At 37.0% G+C, this 23,789-nt stretch overlaps 3 protein-coding genes across 3 annotated transcripts; 1 reads left to right on the top strand and 2 right to left on the bottom strand.

The window, feature by feature from the left end:
* Positions 1-4,015: 4,015 nt before the first annotated feature.
* Positions 4,016-6,894, bottom strand: LOC137748720 (pentatricopeptide repeat-containing protein At5g55740, chloroplastic). The gene has a single exon (XM_068488898.1). The coding sequence runs from the start codon at positions 6,866-6,868 to the stop codon at positions 4,352-4,354; it is 2,517 nt and encodes an 838-aa protein (XP_068344999.1). The 5' UTR covers positions 6,869-6,894; the 3' UTR covers positions 4,016-4,351.
* Positions 6,895-14,694: 7,800 nt separating this feature from the next.
* Positions 14,695-17,504, top strand: LOC137749031 (myb family transcription factor EFM-like). The gene is made up of 4 exons (XM_068489214.1): positions 14,695-15,033; positions 15,290-15,937; positions 16,103-16,179; positions 16,777-17,504. The coding sequence occupies exons 1-4, from the start codon at positions 14,838-14,840 to the stop codon at positions 17,278-17,280; spliced, it is 1,425 nt and encodes a 474-aa protein (XP_068345315.1). The 5' UTR covers positions 14,695-14,837; the 3' UTR covers positions 17,281-17,504.
* A 977-nt stretch (positions 17,505-18,481) lies between these two features.
* LOC137748434 (glycine-rich RNA-binding protein RZ1B-like) lies at positions 18,482-21,572 on the bottom strand. Its single transcript, XM_068488583.1, has 9 exons — positions 21,096-21,572; positions 20,876-20,974; positions 20,271-20,746; positions 20,025-20,091; positions 19,859-19,912; positions 19,606-19,674; positions 19,402-19,467; positions 19,240-19,308; positions 18,482-18,804 (listed from the first exon to the last, which is right to left on the bottom strand). Exons 1-9 carry the CDS (start codon positions 21,309-21,311, stop codon positions 18,721-18,723), a joined length of 1,200 nt encoding a protein of 399 aa, XP_068344684.1. The 5' UTR covers positions 21,312-21,572; the 3' UTR covers positions 18,482-18,720.
* Between the last annotated feature and the right edge of the window lie 2,217 nt (positions 21,573-23,789).

The following is a 23,789-nucleotide window of genomic DNA, read 5'->3' as shown; positions in this document are numbered from 1 at the left end:
TCCCCTTCACGGGCCCTTGTGTTTCGTCACTCGTCTACTCGCTAATGAAATATCTCTGTATAAAACGGGTGTATTTAAAAATGTTAGACAATTGCTTTCATGGAAAAATTATTTTCAAATCAATGAAATTTCTAACTTCTATCTTTCGTCAACATGTTTTATTGATCATACAAAATAAAAAATAATGATAGTACATATGCAACTTACCACAGCGTGACATCATGTTTGTACAAAATGTGAAAGGTTTCAGGTTTGATATTCTGAATTGGTGAGTCCACTTAAATGTGGTCACGGGCAGGATGAAATTTTCTATAATCTTTTCGAGCCAGAAAATAATAGATAACTGTAACTTGTCACTAATTGTTCATTTTTTTTTTTAAGAAAAAAAAAATGACAACATGTTCGTACTCAATGACGTGAATCTTGAACAAAAATTCTCCAATTTTAAATATCTTTGACAAATAAACTCTAATTTATACGTTAAGAGACGTGTCTGATCATGTGCACTCACTATCACTTAAATTGAAAAGGCTCAACCAAAATCCTATAGTTTTCGTACCAATTCGTTTCATATATATATGCTTATACCAATTTTACATCGGCCGTTGACTTAAAACAAATAAAAAAGATTTACTTCGGTCATATCCTTTATCGCTTAATTTTTGAAAATTAAAATTCTGCACCTGTTTGGTTTAAGAGAAATGTTTGCATAACTTTCTAAAAAATACAAGGGAACTGCTAAGAAAACTCTTTTAAAGTTGGACCATCTGTCACTCATTGTTTTAAATTTTTACGTCAATTCTAGTGCCAACCTTATAATTCTTTGTGTTAAAAAAGATGATGAATGATGAAGAGTTCATAAAAAGTCTCACTTTTGACAGAGTGTCCTTAGAATTTCTCAAACACTACATGCTACTCAACTTATCCATAATCCATTGATATTCTAAAGAATCCTTAACTCCTAATCTTCTTTGTAAATTGCTAATTGGTCGACTATTGAGAACTAAATATGATTACTCTTAACTCAACCGTGAGAACAAAATTACCGTCCAAATATGTGTAGGTCAAAGCATGCACGTGCCTCCTTCGGAAAGCCTCAATTTTCATGGTTTTGATGCACCGAAAGTTGGACGCCAGCAGCTTGTGGTCGCAAAAAAAAAAAATTGACATTTTCCTTCTAATTTTGTCTGGTGTTAATGTAACGAATCAATCAGAAGATTAAGTTATCTAAGTGATAATTAACTTGATAATAACATGCATAATATACAGCTCTTTTAGAAGTATAAAGTAGCTGAACGCATTTTTGATGAAAATATTTTTAGAACCAATTCTTAGTAAAAATGCAAGTAAATCCTGAAAAAACACTTTAATACTTCATGTAAGAAACATATAACTGGTGGTTCTTGCAAAATTTATGTTAAGTGTTTTTAAAACTCAAATTATTTCTTTTCTAAAAAGACACTTTCAATCATCTTAAAATTTAATTATTTTAAAGCAGTTTCAAATAAACCCAAATGTGAACATCCATGCTTAAGTTCTTGGAGTTCCGTATGGGACATGACAGTGACTAGCCACCTTTAATTAGAAATTGGTTTTTTTAGGGGAAAAACTATTGACTGAGATTCTTCAAAGATTATATGCTTGTGTTATTGTGGATAAAGTTAAACAAGACGGTTTAAGACATGACTCTTTGCTTAATTCCAACTGATTGTGAAGGTTGCAGTGAGGGAGTGTGCCAATTGGGTAGCATGATATGACCCAATTTTTGTTTCATTTTCCTTGGATTTTCATTCATGTCAAAACTTCGAAAATAAAAGGGATATCTCGCATTTTCTATATTCAAACGTGAGTTATACATGACACACTTGTTTTATGACAAGTTTTTTTCTTTACTTAATCCTCGTTTGGTCTTTAGAATTATATTAGGATGGATAATTTGGGAGATTAGAAGAATAAATAAGTTTATGAATGACTAATACATCTACTTTCAAGTTGGTTACAAATTTTTTGTTTTTCTATTTGACAGACCTTGAATGTCGGTCTAATCTGAAAGCCGAAGCGATACTTACGATGTGAGAAAGGGAAGTGTGACACCAGTTTAATGAAGCTTGAAAATTATTAGTGACTGGAAAAAGCTTGGTCTTGTGTGGTCCATGCAAGATAGAAAGGGGTGTGTGTGTGTGCAGTTCACACAGGTAGCCCTCTATAATAGTGATGAAAAAGAGTGTTGTCCTTAACCATGGTGTGGGTTCAAATTCCGTCAGCTCTCTAATCTAACATCTAATCTAACAAATTTATCGTTTGACAAAAAATACAAAAAAAGTGTGTGCAGTTCACCAAACACCTTAGCCCTAGACACAGATGAAGGAGGACCTAGTCGGAGTTACAAGATATTGGATAATGCTCAATAGTGCAAGGAATGCATGGTTAACCTAATTACAGAAAGTTCATGTTTGAAGAATACTAAATTCTGTTGGAACACAGTTTACCTAAAACTTCAGCATTTGGTATTTTAATTCAGTAATTTATTTCCATATTAAGGTTTTGGTGGGTTCAGAAAGTTAGGTTCTAGAGAGTATGCATGTGTTGGGAACTTTTTTATTTGAAATGGTGACGGAATTCGAATTCGGATGCAAAGGACTATAAATTTCATTTACCATTCTTTGATCACATGTGATATTCTGAATTATAGGAAGAGAATCTCGAACTTTGATGCCAAGGGCCAGCACACACGTTTATCAAATGACCTAACTTGCATCTGCAATACATAGAGAGAGAAGAGGATACAAAAAAACAATTGTTGACATATTTTTGCTCCTTCAGGAAAGGAAATGTAGCAATTAAATACAAATGAGAAGTGGATGACAATGTATGATTGACCATTGCGTACCTACAAGTTCAACATTATATATATTTACAGTTGGTGGTGTTATCGACACATCTCTTTTTACCTCTCAAACACTCATTTAAATTTTTGGCCGTCGGAACGAGTGAATTGAAGAATATTTAATGACAGAAATTAACAAGAGATGTGGGGAAAGTAAAAATATGTGTATGGATAGTACCACCCTTTACAGTTGCTTGCCTTCAAAGTAATACTTTGAAGTTACTAAAAACAAATATATGGTTGTAACTTGTAGGGTTTAAATTTGGGAATTCAAATAAATAATCATCTTAACAGTTGAATTTAACATCAAGAGTACGGTGCCTATTTTGTGTCCACCTACAGCATCAGATTGATGAACTATGAATGATATGCATGTTTAGGTCATCTATCAAGAAACAAGAATCTTCAAATTATTAGAAGTTGTTCTCAAGTCATATCCAACCCAACCAACCAAATTTAATAGCAAATTAAGATAGTGGCTAATATTTCGGAGAGCGGGGAATTAAATACATATGCTCAAATGCGATAAAAAATGCTCTTAATCACTTTAGATGTACATCCCTAACTCTTATTCATGTACTTGATGAAGCAAATAGTGAAACAACTTTGATCTGTTTGTAAAAATAGCATGACATCTTACCCATGTTCCCACATGAAACAAGGTCCGTAGTACTTTGATCTGTTTGGAAAAATAGCATGACATGTTACCCATGTTCCCACATGAACCAAGGTACGTACTAGTGACTGAGAAAGCAAATGTTTTTCCCCTAAAAATTACACTTGGGGAGCGGAAATTCAAGTACACAAGTTCGGATGTATCGACAAATACACTTAATCAGCTGAGTCATGAGCTACACGTTCTTGCTCATGTTCACGTACTTGACGAAGTAAACAATGAAACCCTAGAAAAAGTTAATCAGCTGCTCAATTCTCTGCTTTGCTCTTCAGTTGTATTAGTTTCCTGCCTTTTTCTGGCCAATAATTAAAGAATAGTTACGTAAAAAGCAAGCATCACACCCAGCTCATCACACTTTTTATTGAATTGTGGGTCTCGTTGCTGCAACAGTTCAAGCATTTCAAAAGTTCTTTCTATTTCTCGGTGCCAAAGAAAAGGACTCCTTGGAGGTCTACACTCAAATTCCCATGTGAAAGCGATAGCCAACACAGCAGACGATGATCAGATGGTTTAGCGGCCCTCCGTCTTTACTTGATAAGAGGTGGTCTCCAGTTTGATATTAAGTTAGGAGACATTGGGCTTGTTGTGGATAGATAATGACCTGTTGTAAAATTATCTTTCTGGTTTTCCTATCGTTTGTTGAAGAAATACAGCATACAATCAGTCACAGAAACCGTATTGTTTTCAAACGAAATACACATAAGATTCAGTATTTTGTATTTACAGATCCCACCCACCCAGGGAAAGCAGCAGCATTCGAAAGGACGAGTATAGTTTGAAGGAAGACATCAGCGAAAAGACATTTCCATTCGCAACAATGCCAATGTCGTATAGATTTCTTCGGTTTCAGGGTGTGACTTGTCACCAGCAACAAACACATTAAGTTCTTCTCCGACTTGAATCCAGCTGCATCCGGGAATTTTTCGCAAGCCCCTTTCTTTCATTAACTGCCTCACCTTTTTAACCTCATCCCATCTTCCTGCAGCTGCATATGCATTTGACATTGCTACATAGTTTCCGGAATTGTCTGGCTGTAATTTCAGTAGTTGATTGGATAGATATTCTTCGAGTTCGATCTTATTGTGTTCCCTACAAGCAGCAAGTAATGATCCCAATATCTGCACATCAGGCTCGTAAGGCATCGTGCTAATGAGCCTAAAAGCTTCATCCAGATCTCCACACCGTGAAAGAAGACTAACCATACAGCCATAATGCTCTATACTCGGATTTATATTGTGATTGGACACCATATCAACAAAAAGCTCCAACCCTTCACTAACCATCATGGCATGGCTACATGCGTATAACGCATTGGTAAAGGTTATGTTGTCGGGTTTCAAACCTTCTTCTTTTAAGCACCGATATAGTGCAAGAGCTTCCACAGCTTGACCGTGTAATGCAAAACCGGAAATCATCGCATTGTAGATTGGTAACTCCTTGTCAGGAATCATATCAAACACCCTCTTCGCTTGATCTCTATTGCCACATTTAGCATACATATTTACCAAAGAGGTCGCGATTGGAATTGACAAGTAGAGTGAATGCCGTATCAAATATCCATGTAAGGCTCTTCCAATCTGTAATGATGCCAAGTTTATGCAAGCCAAGAGTACACCAATAATGCTCACAACATTCGGTTTAACTCCAGCTTCTTGCATCCGCTGGAATGTTAGAATCGCTTCGTAGCCAAAACCACTCCTAGCCAGGCCCGAGATCAGGGTAGTCCAAGTGACTAGGTTAGGTTGGACTCCAAGGGACTGCATTTGCAAAAACATATCTTTAGCCTCATTGACCTGGCCACTATTCAGAAACCCTAAAATCAGAGAGTTCCAGGATATCACATTTGGCGGCACGCTTTCTAGCTGCATCTGATAGAACAAATTTAAGGCCTCACCACTGTGACCCAATTCTGCAAAAGCAGCCAGCATTGTGTTCCACAGAATAAGATCTTTCGTTATCGAAGAGTTGAAAACTCGTCTTGCACAACCGATTTTCTCACATTTGGCATACATGTCTACAATGCTACTCACAACAACCACGTCGGATTCAAGGTTGCTCCTTACGCAATAGCAATGTCCCTCCTTACCCAACTTCAAATTACGCGTATCTGCAAAAGCAGACATTAAGGTTGCAAGACACACAGAGTCAAACCTCAAGTTTTCGAGTCTCATTAAACGGCACATATTCAGTGCTTTGTCAACTTCCCCAATTTGCACATATCCAGATATGAGCAAATTCCATGTGACCACATCTTTCTCAAGCATCCTACTAAAAACCGATTCCGCATCCTCAATCAAACCAACCTTGGAATAAAAGTTTATAAGAGAACTCCCCAAATTGGTCGTCATTTCTATTCCACATATCACGGCAATTGCATGACCTTGCTTACCGTCTTGTAATGCGCCTAAATTAGCCGAAGCAGAAAGAAAGCTCGATATAGTAACTTGAGTGGGCTCAACTCCTTCCTCCCTCATCTCATAAAACACCTCAATAGCTTCCTCATTCAAACCGTTTTGTACATAACCCACAATCATCGAATTCCAAGCGACTGCATTTCTTTCGAGCATACCATCAAACACCTTTCTTGCATCCTCCACCTCCCCACATTTTCCATACATATCCACAAGACTACTAGCAACAAACACACACCCACCACAACCCAACTTCACCACCAACCCATGAACCACTTTCCCAATCCGAATCCACTCCAAACCACCACAAGCCTTCAACACATTCGGAAGCACAAAATTGTCCGGCAGCAAGCCATTTTCCTGCATTTCCCTAAACCCTAGCAAAGCCTCTTGATGAAAACCCTTCCTGCAATTCAACCCAATAACAGCAGCCCAAGAAAACACATTTTTCAACCTCACCCTCCTAAACAAACTATTTGAAGCCTCCGGATTATCGCATTTCGCGTAGAAAATCACTAACTTGGTTTCAATGTACTCATTCATCGCAAAGATGGCACCTTTCTTGACAATCTGAGCGTGAATTTGCCTACCCGTTTGAAGAGCTCGCTCGTAGACGCACCCCTGGAGGAGCTCGCCGTAGACTTCAGGCCCGATGCGGAGGTTTTTGAGCTCCATTTCGGCGACCAAGTCCACAGCCTGTTGAATTTGGCCTTGCTTGCAGAGAGATGACATGCGACTAAAGTACGATTGGTACAGAATTTGATTGCTTTTCGCATTTTCTGGGGCTTTTGTGAATTGGGTTTGTGAGATTTTGTGGGGTTCTGTGGGAAGAGAGTGTTTGGGGAGAGAGATACTTGGGTTGGGAATTGTGGTGTTTGGGAAGAGAGAAGCCATAGCCAAAGCTTGAAGCAGAGGAAGCAAGGGAGCAGGATATAGTTGGCCGTTAATGCCACAGAAAGCAGGAAGGGTATTGTCGTCAATATAAATTTTGTTTGGGTCAGAAGTTGCAATTTGGACCTTAGATTGAAACCTGGGCTACAAGCACGAAGATCCATCGGTCCATAGAACTAAGGGTTAACTCTTGTTGTATTGGGGCCTTGGGCTAGACGTTACAATACGTATATGTGTTTATGTATATATAGGACAAGAAAAAATAATTTCCGCACATTCATTTTATCCTTTTGCCCCTTTCATATTTTTTTTTTCCATGCCAAAATCCCTACTAAAGTTTAAAAGTACTTAATAAAGAAACAATAAAAAAACATGATTTTCTTCAAAAATGCTACTCTTATTATTATTTTTTTTTCGTACCATATTTATATCATCTCTCTAACAGATATGTGACCCGCATGTATTGATGAGCCTTACCTCTATTAGAGAGGTGATATAGAGAATGTTATTTTCTTGGAAACGAAATACAACATAGCACATCAAGAAAGACTAAAGCGATCAATCAACTTACAATGAAACCGACCAAAGTGAGAAAGAGATTATATCGATGATGTTGGGACAATATCAATAATATTGGTGGTGGATCATGTTAGATGTATAAAGTTTATCATAAACTAGATATTTTACGACTTGTCGTGATGCATGTACCTACATGATGAAGACTTTTGGTTTTTTTTTCTCTCTCTCTCTAAGAAGAAGACTTGATTGGAGAATATTTTTGTTGTGTTTGGAAACATGACCCAGTATACTAAGTATTATAATACAAGTAGTTGGGTACTTAGAAAAAGATATGTCTAACCACTTGTATTATAACACTAAGTGTACCAGACCGTGTTCCCGACAACTGAAAAAAAATCTATTGAATACTTTTTGTTGATTAGGAATCCTTTAACAAGAGGGATCCCCATTTTTCTAAAAAAATGGGGACACCCTTTTAACCGTTGGATTTGATTTTAATGAAATTGTGTGACCTGTGATTTAATCTCAACCACACAATTTCATTAAAGCCAATCCAACGGTCAAGAAGGTACCCCATATTTTTTTTTTTTTTTAAACAAGGATCCCTCTTGTTAAAGGGCCTGTTGTTGATTAAGACAATAATAGGTCAACAACATAACATATATTTAAGATATTTGTTCGAATTCGTTTCTTCATAAACACTCTAACTGTGCCTTCTTATGAGTATTATTAATTAAGTAGTTCATATCTTTTCATAAGAGACCGATCAAAGTGATTCTAATTCCATACTCCACTCTCTTGCTTATTCAGATTCTATGTGCACTCAGTTCTTAATGTTTTTGGTCAAAACTCCAATTCCATCAAATTCCAATAAAAGATAAGTGCCAGTCTTCCAGAAAGAAAAATCAGAATTTCATTTTTGACCAATTAAATCCCAAGATGGTTTTAATTTCTAACTAGGAAATTCTCAAGAAGGCTTGGAAAAGTATAATTAATTTGCAAATTAAATACTTTTTTTGTTGTTGTAATTTTTATACAAGAAAATATTTTATTTTAAACTAATCTAACGTGAAAGAATGCGGATTCAAACTCAAGTGCATAAAAAAGAGAACATCCACTCTAGCTAATATCTACGCTTACGTCCGCCACTCTCTTCTTCTCTCTTCTTTTCTATATCTGTTTGCTTTTTAAGGACTAAGGAAAAAATTTGTTCTCGTTCTTGAAGTAGTACTTTCTCATTTTACAATAAAAAAGGGTAGTTCTATTCACACACCTCTTTTTACCTTTTTGCTCATTCTTGTTATTTTTATCCATTGACCTTCTTCAACTCATTCAATCCAACGGCCTAAAATTGAGAGAGTTGTGTGAAAGGCAAAAATGTATGCATGGATAGCAGTACTCTATAAAAACAGATTGAGAGAGGGCACAACCTTTTGTTGAAGATAAGTATATATCCAAATATAATTCAAATGATCTTCTCAACAGCTAGATTGCAATATTAATCATCAATAAAACATGAAATTCTGATGCCAAAGCGTGGAATCCATAAATCTGAAGTGAATTAGGGAATTTAGTAGAACAAATCGTCTTTCTCATCAACAATTTTTAGTTGATGATTCTCATTGACAAACTTACAGCCCGTAAATGTAGCTTTCATTTGCCTTTCCGCAAAGTTAATTACAGGAAATAAGAATATTTCATATAATGCTTCTTAAAGCTTCTCAATATTCCCTTTTGTTATATTTGCGGCCTTTAATTTGAAACCAGTCGCAGCAACTTTGACATTATAAATGTATAAATATAAATATATATAGGCCGGATACATGACACCACTTTTTTTTATACAATTTTTAAAACATGTTTTTGTGGGCCCATTCTGTATTGTATTTTAATTGTCCAAACCGTCTTCTTTTGGAATATCATTCATAGATGATCTTTGTAAAAAATTAGACAAACTCAAAACCATTAAAATATTCATTTATACCAAGGAAAATCGACGAAGAGGTTCTACAAAGAAACCCTAAACCCTAATCCAATGGTTATATGGGTTCAGATTCACATTAGGGTGATTTTTGGTGGACATGACTTTGAGAGAAGACCTAAAAGATAACGGTTCGGATCGTTGAAATACATTTCAAAGAGGACCACAAAAACATATGTCAAAAATTATGTAAAAAAAAGTGGTACCACCTATCTGCCTCAGACGACACACACACATGTGTATAATCAGTAGTTCCCGCTGAAAGTAAATTTAGATCATAATCAATTAGTGGATATAGAATATAATAGAATCTGACAATGTCGTATTCCTATTCAAAGCTTAACTATACTGAAGACTGGTACTGATCTTGAAGACTCCTTGTGGCGCATTTTAAAGCATATTCTAAATCAGGTGGACTTTATATCTACAACTAGCTGGTATAATAATTTGCTGTGTGTGTATATACGTATATAGGACATATATATACCACCTTTCAGATAGTATTTAGATAATTTATCATAAATTAGAATCAAACTCAGATTGTCCCATCATTATGAAAGGCCTAACTAGCTGGTATAATAATTCGTATTCCTTCTTTGAATATGTTATCTAAACAAGCATTATGTCATGTTCAATATGGTATGTAGTATGACATTTCCTGGCATAGATGATTTAAAAGTTAATTACGAATGGAATCAAAGAAACACCTTTTTGAACATTTACCTTTTTAACCTGAATTATCATCCAGCATCTGAGAGAGCGCTTTTAAGTATGCATGGCATAGAGCATAGGGAAAGTTTAGCCTTGGAGTTGGTGGGGATTTCTGTTAAAAAATAGTGGTCCTTAACTAGCTACTAACTATGGCTTTGTTTTTTCACTGTAAAGTTTATTTCCAAAGGCTAGCGAAAAATATAAGATAGGCTATTTGTGGTATCACACCTTTTTGCCCATGTGAAACCCATTAAAAAACCGGTGGCAACCATATATTATCTATAGTTGGAGAAATTTTTCAGTGTTTCGGAAATACGACTTGGTATATCAAGTGTCATAATACAAATAATTGAAATTTTTTTATTAAAGTATCTAACTACTTATATTATGATATTTGATGTACAAACCGTGTTTTTAGTACACTGAAAATTTTCTTTTATAATTGAATTAGGGCATGCATGCATGCATAGAGAAAACGTTGCCCCGGCCCGCACCTTTCTAACCATATAATTAAGGGACTGTTTGAAAGAGAGAATTCTTTCTTGTAATGAAATATAATTTTAATGATGTTAATTATATATTATTATATGCTTAAAAGATGAACCACTCGTTTGATAGATGGTCACATTAATCTAACTTCAACCCAAAATATCAATCAATTTCAAGCTACAAGTTGCTGTAGCCTGTAGGGTACGCAGAGAACTTACAACAGGACTACTAAAGCCTAAAGCATTACATGGATTTCAGCAAAGGGCCAATTGGGGCAGAGCCTTCCCACCTCGGTTTCTGTTCATAACACAATTTTAATTCTTCTAATTTGAAGGCAATCAAGGACGAAGCCAATGAAGGCTCACTGAGAGCATATGCCCTCAATCAAGTGATTTGTTTGTTAAGTTGTAAACTACAATTATATAATACACACATGTTATTTTTGAAGAAAATATATGTACCTAGTATCCAACATACTTTCATACTATGTATACTCTATATCAAATATTATATGAGCAAAAGTGTTATTGTTCTATAATTCAAACCAAAAAATCTCACTCTTGCGTAATTATGTATTAATATTTTTTTTATCATTTTGCTACTTTTCACTACTACACTGAAATTTTTGTAACAATGGAATTGTAATACATTATTATTTGAATTCATTCCTATTTTCATATTGATGATAAGTCATACTATAGTAAGATTTTTTTAATTAATTTTTAAGTTGCCGCTACTAAAAGAAATTTTTAACTTCTTCTCCGAAGGCAATGCAATTTTAATCGTAAAACGGGAAAGTAAAAGAGAATGAATATTCCTTTATTTTTGCGCCAGACAAAAGGGATATTCAGAGGGGACGATATGGGGGAATATCATGACAGTTGTCACCAGGAGAATCTCTTTCTTTACTTTTGTTTTCCTTCTTTACCTTTGCTTTGCTTTCCTTTGGAAAACCCTAAACAAAAACAAAACAACGAAATTAAGAGAGAGACAGAGAGAGAATCTGCAGAAAAGGTTAGGGTTGGAGGCTTGTACGAGAAGACTGATTTCAGAAAGCGACCAACCATCATTATTTGCACCTCTCTATCTATCTTTCTCTTTGGAACAGATAAAAGAGAATTCGATGCAATGCTATTAAGTCCTCTCCCTCTCTCTGCGACTTTGATCATTTTCTAGTAGAAAAGGTATCTGTCTCTCTTACTGCTAGCTTAGGTCTTTCCCTGATAATTCATGGACCTGCATTTGGACCGACCGTTTTTCATTTTTTTAGTTGCATGCCAAGCCATGCAGCAACCAGATTATTTATAACAAAAAGCTAATTAAATAGTGTACAAAGTTCATATGATGGATTGAAGAAAGCCTAGAAAGCGCATGCATTATACTGCAGTATCAATACTAAAAGCTTGTTGTGACCTGAGAGGTGGAGAGACTCAATCAGTATGTAATTCTTTATTGGTATGCATCATGGTGAATATCTTTAACTCTTTGTATTATGCATTAATCTTGAGGGTTTAGTGGTATCTCTCCGTTTTCCACTCCTACTTAAAAAGTTAAATTCCCTTTTCACAAGTTGTAATCCATTCAGCAGTTGAGTGATCGACAATTTTTCGATCATCCTCGCTTATTTAAGGATTAAAATATAATACACATTATGGTGAGGATACAATACTCTATGAAGTACTGTAGAATTTCTCTAATTGAGTATTAAGATAACTCGCTAGGTAATCTGAGTCATTACATGTCCATTCATGTAATTGCCTGTGTCAAACTAACAAGCTATATATCGAAGTGGGTACTTCTAGATCTTATCCACAAACTGTTTGATTTTTTTGCTACAGCCCTCAAACATAAGGAATATTTTTGCTTACTGTCCTGTTTGTGTAGCGGATAGGCACAAATTTCAAAATTTGAACTCATCCAATAGTAACAAATAGGGTGGTGTGAGCACTACCCACTTGAGGATAGTGAACAAAAATGTACCCTCAAATATATTTCTTTTGGTACAAATATATTTCAAATATATAAATTCATTTCATTCAAAGGTGAATCGAGATTAATTGTTATGGAGGTTCAGAACCCTAAGAAAATTCCCCTAATTTTAATAAAGAATCTTCTTACCTTCCAACCCACTTCATTAAAGTGAGTAGCAGAAGAAGATTCCCATCTCTTAGGCTCCTTTATTATTCTTTTTTGGGGTGGTAATGGTTTTCCTATTCCCTTTAAGCTTTGCGGGTTTTGTTCCCTCAATTTAGAGTCGTAGAATTGGAACGAAGATATTCCTTTTCCTTAGAGGCAAAATATTATGTTCTTTTAACATGAATGTTTCATCTTTTTATTAGATATTCCCCTTCCTATCTCTGAATACACTCAATTGCACAGCACTTATGCAACTTTTGAAACCAAAAAGAAGGTTTCATGCAATTGCAGCATGGTGCTTGGAATATTGATGCTAATTATCCAGTTTGAATATGTCCTCTTTTTCTTCCTCTTTCGATTCTTTCTAGCTCATATTCCATTTCGTTGGTAAAAAATTAATTATATGGATCATGGATGTGGATGATATATAGTATATGCTAGCTCCTCTCCCAAGGGTGTTTTTTTTTTAATATTTAATCATCATGGAATCATGAATACATAGAATTATATGTAAATGATAGAATACTTTGGTAAGGGTACCCTCTGTCTCGAATACGTACTACTTGGCCGTACACGTGTCCAATATCTACAATCTGCTGCTGCTTTGGACTTTGGTATGGTGTGAGAGCTTTTCCCTGGCTAGACTTTAGATGTGATACACGTACATCACAACCATGGAATATATCCTACATTCTCTTTGACCCTTTAATTTGTGGATTTGATAGGTTATTTTATTTAACGTTTGCTAACTATATGTGTTTTCATCAAATTTCTAACAACGGTGTATAAGATAAACTTTCTCCAAATAGTGGTTGATCTGTTTAAGGTTGATTTATTTAAGAGGTTGATTTTGTCAATTCTGTTTGTGTATTTTAAGAGTTGTCCCATATTGAAAATAAATTGGTTGCCTTACTAGTTCAAATATTTTGACCTCTCTCCAGTTATTTATTGATTTTAGGTTAAATGTTCACGTTGTAATAGTGTGTAGTCATTAGAATTTGAGGATTCAACGGATTTTAATTTTGTAAATCCTAATTACTGTGAGGCAATTCTTCAATTTGCAGTACCTAGTTTTGAACCATTCCATTCCATGGTCATCATGTCAAATATCACGGGCAATGTGTGTATGCACATATGTTAGACTAAAACAAAACTAGGTGAAGTAGAGGACATGAATGGAAACAAGAACTAATTTTTATAGGATAGCTTGAATATTAATACATATATCTTAATTTTGGTTGAGTAGAGAATAAGAAGTTCATAGCAGAGTACGATTCCAAGGACCAAAGAAAAGTAAGGGAAATAATTACTAAAAAGAGAAAGGGAGAAAAAAAAAAGTTAGAGCAGTAGTAGTAAGAAGAATCAACTTTTATTTTGGTGAATTTGAAATCGTACAGTCTAGACGGACAGACTTGGAGAGAGAGAGAGAGAGTATCAAGTCCAAGCAAAGGCTCTTGGCACATGACCCTCTTCTGTTAGACACCTTGATTCCTTCTCCAACACCCACAGCCAAAGCAGGAATTTTTAGTTGTGATGTGAACACAAATGATACATCATGTGTTTTTATGCAAGTGGTGAAAAATTTTAATTTTTAAGTTATTAACCTTTTAACACATATAACCCACCATTTATATAGAAACACGTGGTGTACCACCACGTGTGACCGTCACACTAAAAAATTTCTCCAGCCAAAGACCAGTAGAGAGAGAGAGCATACTCATTTTTAGCTTTTGTTCATTTGCCTTTGTTCTTTGCAAGAAGTTACCATCCCTCTTTATCCCCTCTTTGCTTTATTTTCTCTTCCTCTCTCTCTCTTGTCTCTCTTAAATCTCTTCCAGCAAAAAGCACTTTATTCCCTTGAACTCACCCTATAAAGAAGACGATCCCACCTCGATCCTCCTTGTTTTCAGAAACCAACACCCCCTCACTTTATCTCTATATATATATCTCTCTCTCTTTCCAACCTTGTTTTGAAAAACTTCTCCATCCTATCTAGAGTTTCCTAGAAAGAGCCATAGACCTTCTTTTGCTCTTGTTTGTTCCCTCATAACCCTGTTCTTGTTTTTGCTTGAGCATCGACATTTTCTTATAAAAACAGTAGTGAGTTTTCTGAGAAAGTTACAATATTTAAGGCAAATGGCATCGTCGCCTTCAGAGCTGATCAGTTACTCCATGCTCCTCAAATCCTTTGGGGATCTGCAGGCGTCTCACCTCCACGACCAGCCTCAGACTCAGAAGCTTGAAGAATTCCTCTCCCGCCTCGAAGAAGAACGTCTCAAGATCGACGCTTTCAAGCGCGAACTCCCTCTTTCTATGCAACTCCTCACCACTGGTATGCATGCACCTAGATAGCTTTCCACCATCGTACTAGGTCTCAAGATTCATGTTCTTCTAACTTCCTTCAAATTTTAATTAATTTATTAGGTCCAGCTCCCATTCCCGACCCTTTTTCTTTATCCCTTTTTATTTATAGAAGGGAGAGCTATCTCAAAGTAGCCACTCACATACATATGAATATCCAACATATTTTCTAAAGAACTAAAGCAACCACAATTCGGAAAATAATAATTTTCTTTTTCTTTTTAAAGCTGTGGAGGCTTCAAGGCAGCAGCTACAGGCGTACAGAACAAACAATATCCAAGGCCAAACCAGGCCAGTGCTTGAAGAATTCATACCCCTTAAACATTCAACCTCTGAAGGCTCAGAAAAACCTACCAACCCTACTTCTGATAAGGCAAACTGGATGACCTCCGCCCAACTCTGGAGTCAAGCAACTGATCATAATCCTAGTGCAACGTCCAAATCTCAATCAACTATAACATCTGGCCCGAAAGAAGCCGATATCGGCTTCAGCGTCAGCCCCAAGCTAGGGTTAGACACCAAGCAACCTAGGTCCTACGGTGGAGGAGCATTCCTTCCGTTTTCCAAAGACCGCAGCCCTACTTTGCGGCCTCTTCCGGAACTAGCTCTTGCCTCTCCGGAGAACAAGGCAGAGATTATCTTGGAGGACCATCATGAGAATGGAAATAATAATTCATCATCAGCTGCTGGGAACTGTAATGAACAAGGTAAATTATTAGGAGCTGGTGGAATTAATAATAACTCGGAGGGACAAAATGGACAAACAACTACAGCCGCGGCCGCCGCTCAAACCCATAGAAAGGCAAGGAGGTGTTGGTCTCCGGACTTACACCGCAGATTCGTCAATGCCCTTCAAATGCTTGGTGGTTCTCAAGGTAACCTAACCCTAGCTACCTCCTAATTAATAGCTCTCAATCGTTATTTATTTGTTACGATGATTAATTTTTGTTTGTTTTTTATTGCTATTACTATTTGTTGTGATTTCTGGTCAATTTCAATCTTATTTACATATGTTTTGTTTGTTATGGTCAAATTTGCAGTGGCGACCCCGAAACAGATCAGAGAGCTGATGAAGGTTGACGGTTTGACCAATGATGAAGTTAAAAGCCATTTGCAGGTACAATATATATGGGTCCATGGCTTGCTCTTTTTCTGATCCATGCAGGCAAAGATGCAGGCACGAAAAACCTATGCCCACCCTTTGCTCCCTTTGTCCTATTTACAAGTATATTGTCGATTGTTTTCCTGAACTTGTATTACGTCGTTGATTTTTTTATTTTATTTAGGCAAATTTTGCTATGAACTATTACAAACAACCAGTTTCCCCCCTTCAGTCATATTTTATGACATTTCATATAACTTTTTGTTATAAATCTCAAGAAATAAAAAGTAACAAATTATTATAATTAGAAGAAAAAATAACACTTAATGATGGTGTTTGTTTTTCTTAAAAAAATGGTGACTTTTCTGAATAAAAATTAGATGGGAAGCGCATAAACATGACTGTAGAGGCAAAATTGGCCATTTATAATAGCTCAGCAAGAAAACTTAATTTAAATAAAAGTTTTAATTAAGGAGAAATCGACTGTGAAGTACTAGTGCAGAAAGAAATCCGCAAAATACTCATATTTTAAACATATCCCTTTTTTTTTTTTTTTTCCCTCTTTTCTCTTTCTTAATTGTTAATTTTGTTATATTATTGTGAAAATTACAGAAGTACAGGCTCCACACGAGACGACCAAGCCCAAGCCCCCAAGCAGGCGGAGGACCAGCGCCACAGCTGGTAGTCGGCATCTGGGTGCCGCAGGAGTACGCCACTGCAGGCTCTGCAGCCCACAACGGTCCCACGGCTCTTTACAGCCCGCACCCGGGCTCCCATGCACCAACGCACTATTGCGCCACCCCAATGCCACAAGATTTCTGCGCCATGCAGCAGCAGCAGCTGCACCACCACACTCTCCAACACCAGCTCCACGTGTACAGGACGTCGACCGCCTCCCACACCCAGAGCTCCCCCGAGTCTGATGGCCGAGGAGCCGGGGACAGGTCAGGGAGTATCGAAGAAGGCAAGTCGGATAGCAGCAGCTGGAAGGGTACTGAGAGCGGTGATCATGTTCACATGAACGGCGGAGATCAGAGAAACGGAGGAGGGTTGGCTGCTCGGAGATCAGAAGACGGCGGGGACAGTAACGGAAGTCAGATCACGCTCAAGTTCTGACCTTTTGATGATTAATTTTCATAGGATAAATAGGAGAAAGATTAGAGCTACCCATATGTATGTTCTATGGGCTAATCATGTTTAATCTAATATTTGTCCATTATTTATGATGTGAAATGTGCCCATCGGGTTAGGGTTAGAGGAGAAGTTTTTCAATGTGACGGAACATGGAATCATATATTACATGTTATTACAGGTTTATTTGTATAATAATATGTAAAGCACAACCCTATGTTTTGAACATACAAAAAATCTCTCAAGTTAGACAGTAGAAAGGGGTAAAAAGAACGGGAAAACTGAGTGTTTTATTTTCCCCTTTTCCTTTTTCTTTTGTAGATTGGATTCTATTTGAAGGAATAATTCACATCTATCTCCATTCAAATTTTTTAAATATTCGTACACATGAATTATAGAGGACAAGGAGGTCCTGGAATTAATAATTTTAAAAAAGGTACATTTCGTCACCTCACCGTCTTCGACTAAACTCGCCTGACACGTGGCAGCATCGGACAACGACTGTCACTGTTCCAGCAAGCAAGACGACAACGATTACGACTGCGTACTCGCCGACGCATCTCGTTTTTGTTCGTTCTCCACATAATTTTAAAAAAAAATTCCCCCCAATCGTTATATTGTCACATTTTTTTCTCACTTTTACAGTTTTACTGATAGAAAAATCGACAAATTTAACTGTGAAAGACAGATTCGCACATTTTAAAAATACTTGGGGTTCAAAACGTAACGCAATAAAAAATATATGGGCCTTGTAGGAAACTTGTTGGTTGCACTCACTTAAACCATGTGTTGTGGTGTTGTCACCCAGAAAGAAACTAAAAAGAGGAAGCACCGAAAGTGCGCGTGTGTGTTTTACTGCCTGACTCAGACTTCTTTCCACCCTGATGATCTCTCAAAGGCATTCACAAAAACACACAACAGCCACTTTATGCCTCACTCTTTTTCTTTCTGTTCCCTTGCTTTATGCAGTTCTGAGGAAGAAGGTTACTACATTTTACCATTTGCACAATCTTTCCATCTTCGGCGATAAAAGACGTATATTCGACGCCCCAACAAAAATTCGATAACGAACCGCTTTCGTGGAGCTAGATAAATATCAGCAGATAAGACCCTGTCCTGAATTACACACATGCAATTCTAACCCAAAAGAATTCTACTTCTTAGGAATGAAGAAGCAATGAGTTAATAAACTGTTAAAGTGAAAATGCATATCACAAGACGATCGTGTTGTACCAACACGAGACAAACCACCAGCTTAATCGGGAAACATGATGTAGGATATATGTCTCAGATACAATCAGCTGAATCTCTACTTACTTTCAAGTAAATATCTACAGATGCTTCATAATCTCCCACCCAAAAAAGGGGGCAATAAATATACTTTGTTACATGTTACTCTTCTTCCAGATTTCAACACGATGTACATCATGCATCACCAATTGTCAAGATTTCATCCCCTAAGCCAACATCATCACTACCATGTTCCAATAATTCTGTATCGACGAGCGACTGCAAGCAAAATGGTTTAATGTTAATTTCTCTCGCAACATTTACCCCACCACAATCTAACAGTGCAGAATGTAAAAAGTTTTGCACTTGGTACATATGCTAGACTTTTGAGGGAAAACGAGGGTATGAAGATCTTACGAAGACCAAACTTAGGGGTTTGATTTGACAAAAGCGTTAATGTGCCACCTCCAATGAAATTGGATAACTTTGTTATGGCAGAAATGATCAAATTATATCCACAAGAAAGACAGACAAATGCAAACTAATTTGACTTCAATTCAAGGATGAAGAAAACTGTTCTTTCTCATTTGCAAATTTTTCAAATGGTTCATTTCTTTACGTGTTTATATGCAGTAATAAAAAGGAAATGCATCAGCATTGTTTTCCTTTACAAAATTACAACTGTACAAGTTTCAGAGGAACAAAAACACCAACCTGAAGTTCGTGTTCACAGATTTTAAGTCTTTCAGTGTAATCTTTTACTTGCATAAAGGATTTATGTAGCTGCAAATAATTTAAACAACATGCATTAGCTCCACCTGATGTCCATTTGTCAAGCAGAGTTTACTAACAACAAATCCTAGAGATTGAAAATACCTTGGTTAGCTTCAACTTCTGGTGTGAAGAGTTCTTCTTTGCATTTATCAAGGCATCCTCCAATTTCTGCATAAACAGATTCTCAGTATGACATGCACCAAGTTTAGCATGTAAAACCAAAAGAATTGCAGTAAAATAACATTCAGGTTAAAGTCAAAGACTGCATGAGATAAAAAATGACCTTTAACCAATAAGAAAAGGTACCTTAGATTTCTTCTGTAAATCCAAAACAAGTTTCTCTTTCTCCTCTAAGCTCTCCTCCATCTGAATAGTCTGACATCATGCAATAAAACTTACTCTCCTAAATGGCAGTACAAGATTTGATGCATTTGAAAGTACGCTGAACAACCAGAAAATATGCTTCTTGCGTATTGATATCTAAAAGACTACTGCATGCTGCCTTAGGTGTTTGTGAATAATCGAACAAATAAGGGTAAATTCTTATGGGGAGACAAACCTCATTTTTTATTTCTTCAAACCTTTGCATGGATCTCTCAAGCTGTTCTTTTACCTATTGTTTTTAACAGAACATATGAAAGCAAAGAAACTCTGTAGTTAAGATGACACAACTTACAAATGCATGGCACTCTCTTAGCAAGAAAAGCTAAAAAGGCTGAACTTGCCTGAACATTGTAATCATCACTTGGATGAGATATGAGGTCCCGACTTTGTCGGTCAACAGTACTTGAACTGCAGGAAAGCAACTAAAACATAGTGAAGAAAGGTACAGTTCTTAAAGGAGCAATAAAAGTCTGTTTAATTGAACTTGCATGATCATCTCCCAAGAAACATGATTGCTACTGAACTCATATTTGATAACGTGATACTGTAATGAAAACCAACAATTAGAAATAAGAAGGGCATCTTACCCGTTCCATCTCCTTGACTGGTCATCCCTATCCTTGTCACTGATGCTATCATGGCTTTTGGTTTTGTCCATCTCCCTATCTCGTTCAGACTCCAAAGCTCCATCTCTTTCCCAACCCTGATCGCGGTTCCTGCTCTGTCCTTGCTGGTTATCTTCCACATCCCTGTCCTGATCATGATCTCTATCCAAAAAATGGTTCCCTACATGATCATAATCGTGTCCCCTCTCATACCGTCTGTCCCTCTCTTCACCATCATCCTCAAGGGACCTGTCACGGTCACGCTCTCCCGACCGATCACTGTATCTATCCTTATACCGGTCACTCTCCCGATCAAAATCCCTCTCATGGTATCTACCCCTATCCCAATTCCTCCCCCTCTCAGCATTCCACCGGAAACTCTCCCTCTCTCTCCCAAAACTCAATCTTCTACCTCTACTCCTCACTTCATTTACTCTGATCACTCTTCCATCAACAGTCTAATTCAAATAACACAATAGAAAAAGCACCAAAATTTCACTCAATAGTATAAGACAACAAACCAATCACAGAAACCCTAATTACAAACATGTTCAATCAAATGGAAGAAGAAAGCAAAAATTACTTACCCTCCCATCCATCTCATTGATGGCGAGAATCGCTGACCGGGGATTCCTGAAAGTGACAAAGCCATAGCATTTTCCGCGCGTCGAAGCGTCGTTGATAATCTGCAAATGAAGAAGAAGAAGAAGAAGCAGATGAGGGGGAGAAAATCCCAAATGCTAAAGAACCCTACGAAGTTAAAAAAAAAATGGCGGCCAATGGAGGGAGGAGGAGGAGGGATCTGACCTTAACCGCAATGACGTTTCCGTACAGCTCGAAGACTCTGCGGACGGTTTCCTCGGTGGCGTCGTACGGAAGGCCACCGACGTAGACGGAGCTCTCGTCGTCTATCGTCATCTCTCTCAGTCTTCGAGTTCTAAATTCTTTTCTTTCAGCAGAGCTCTTAGAAGGACGCGCCTTTTGGACTTTGGACCCGGACTTCCTCCCTTTGGGCCTGCCCATTCAAATTGTTGACTCAAAGTCCTGAAGCAAATTGGTTTTGAGGCCCGTTACTTTTATGGAATTTCGTAGCGTGTTTAATTACTTGGAGTGAGAGAAGACGTAAATTGAGGAATACAGGAATAGGGGAGAAACATAATGAAAATTGGCTCAACAACGTCCCTTTAGTATATGTGTTAACGATCAAAACTTATAGGTTAGCAAATTAGAACAATTAGCCCATTGATGAGCTAGATTTTAAAGTTATGAAATAGGAATTAAGATTTAAGTGGTTCACCTCTCAAAACTAGGGTACATCCACTGTGATGCTCATAAAATATAAATTCAAAGATTACAGCAAGCGCTCGGCTATAGTCTTATCCTTTTTCTCACTCATTCGTCCGACCCGTTATAGAGGTACTTACCTTCTTATAGAGGCCTTCAACAAGCCCAAAAAGTTTCGTACTCACCTACTTTACTATTATGGCATTAAATGAGATACCTACTAAACTGGCCAGTTGGCTATTCTTTCGTTCATAAGTCGACATGTGGCGATGAAGTGGTAGTCGTTCGATCGGGATTACATGTTTTCTAGGCCAACGCTATTGAGCACTAAGCACAGCCTTGACTAGTCAAATGTGTTCCTTTCGAGCAATGATCCCACAACCTTTATGTCCCGTTCTAAGCTCCTGTCTTTGATGGTGACTGCCACTTAGCCTAGGTTGGTGTTTGAGTAGGTATGTTCTTAGAGCCACGTGCTATAAAGCTGTCAGTTTGCCTACGTACCTTTGTCAGTCAAAGAGTGCTTTATGCTACTTAATCAAGCTAGATTGGTGAGCTATCATCTATAGAGCTCGGAAATACTCTTCCTAATTCCATTGGGCTTTGGATTTCCATTCCTTCTTTGGACCTTGATCTTTCTTGAGCTTTACTCGGTCTTTTTCCATGCCTATACTTTTTTGAGGGTCGAAAGGGATCCTACGTTAACAATATGCTTCCTAATTTGTGGGAGTGATATGTTTTAAAAAGAACGGGGCACTCATGAATCTGATCATAATCAACACCTATGTGTTAGTAGATAGAAGAAAATTCATCAATGGTAACATTTCAATACTCCTTCCAATCAATTTTTCCAATTAAACGGTCATTATATGTTGTTAGATTCCTCATTGGCCATATGTCAACCCATCTAGCATTCGGTGTTTAGTTTAGTGAAGAAAAAAATGTTCATATTGACTTGTGATGATTTAGTCTAAAGTTGAGCATCCACATCATGGAAAATTCATCGTGGGACCCTAGTGTTGATAGCTCATGATCATAATCATGTAGGGAAATGCTAAAACGATTCTCTTAAATCAAAAATTTTTGTGAACTCTCTGTCACTTTACAATTCAAACCGTACAAACATTAAAACATTGTTATAAAAATATGATATGATAGAAGGTTCATAAGGAATCTCATTTTTTAGAGAATCTCCTTAACACTTCTCAATCATATACTACGACTCTTAATACACCGTCTTATTCTATGTAACTCTTTATTTTGCAAACATCTAATTACGAACCTTGATACGCGTTTTAGATAGGTGAACATACCATTAATGGAAGAATCAACCGTCGACATCAGAGCGAATTCAATGTGGGGCCCACACGTCGATGGCACATGATCGTATGATGTGGTCCTTAACTTCAAGGGTCGTCCTCCTCGCCCAAAAGTATTGACCTCAGAAAGATGAGAAGATTATGGCTATACAGATAGGGAAGGTTATATCGTTGTCAACACGTGGGAGGTGACTGACACGTGAAAATCCCGCCCCTCCCAGCCCCCCTCCTGGTTTGGGTTACGTTTTGTGGTCCTTTTGAACGGAAATATATAGTGTGGGCCCAACTTTGGCCCACTTTTTCTACAACTTGCTCTGACGGTTCCGTAACGGGGATCACGTGAAGAACAAAAAACAGGCCAAGTTGGTGGGCCTTTACGGTTCTGGGACGACGCACCCGCCCGTTTTTAACGGTTCTCAACGACTCGGCTAACGGCTCTGCTATCCCAACTCCCCCAATTTTTCCTTTTTTCTTGAATTATGTGAATATACAGTCAAACTTCTAAAATTCATGAATCTACGTTATTTTTTAATGAAAAATAAATTGTAAATTATTTAATGTACTATATTATTCTATTTTATGAGCAATTAAATCAAACAAAAGCATTATCTATCGAGTAATTATTAATTTATATATTCGTGAGACCTTTGTGAATTGTTTATAATATATTATCTAATTAATTTAGCAACTTTTTACTTTATCATGTATTCCCAAGTCGGGACCGGTTGAGAATTTTATCTAACCGAAGTTATTAATTTATCGGGTGTTAAATTATCGAGGTTGTAATGTATATATCTTTTATCTTTGATTTTAACATTTTTGTTAGTTGATATAAGAGCATCTTCGATGGAATAATTACTCTCAATTTTTTTGTTGTACTAATTTTATCTTAAATTATGTA

This window comes from Pyrus communis, chromosome 10, assembly GCF_963583255.1.
Source record: "Pyrus communis chromosome 10, drPyrComm1.1, whole genome shotgun sequence".
NCBI classification, from domain to species: Eukaryota; Viridiplantae; Streptophyta; class Magnoliopsida; order Rosales; family Rosaceae; genus Pyrus; species Pyrus communis.
The sequence above is the reverse complement of the archived record's forward strand: the minus strand, read 5'-3'. Positions and strand labels throughout refer to the sequence as shown.

What these genes read in the sequence shown, in the direction of transcription:
- LOC137748720 (XM_068488898.1), bottom strand. Translation starts at nt 6,868, where the DNA reads ATGGCTTCTCTCTTCCCAAACACCACAATTCCCAACCCAAGTATCTCT.
- LOC137748434 (XM_068488583.1), bottom strand. Translation starts at nt 21,311, where the DNA reads ATGGGCAGGCCCAAAGGGAGGAAGTCCGGGTCCAAAGTCCAAAAGGCG. An exon ending in ATTTACAGAAGAAATCTAAG is followed by an intron (nt 19,468 to 19,605) that starts GTACCTTTTCTT and finishes CTGTTTATGCAG; the next exon opens with AAATTGGAGGATGCCTTGAT. An exon ending in TCTGTGAACACGAACTTCAG is followed by an intron (nt 18,805 to 19,239) that starts GTTGGTGTTTTT and finishes TTTTGCTTGCAG; the next exon opens with TCGCTCGTCGATACAGAATT.
- LOC137749031 (XM_068489214.1), top strand. Translation starts at nt 14,838, where the DNA reads ATGGCATCGTCGCCTTCAGAGCTGATCAGTTACTCCATGCTCCTCAAA. An exon ending in TATGCAACTCCTCACCACTG is followed by an intron (nt 15,034 to 15,289) that starts GTATGCATGCAC and finishes TTCTTTTTAAAG; the next exon opens with CTGTGGAGGCTTCAAGGCAG. An exon ending in AATGCTTGGTGGTTCTCAAG is followed by an intron (nt 15,938 to 16,102) that starts GTAACCTAACCC and finishes TCAAATTTGCAG; the next exon opens with TGGCGACCCCGAAACAGATC.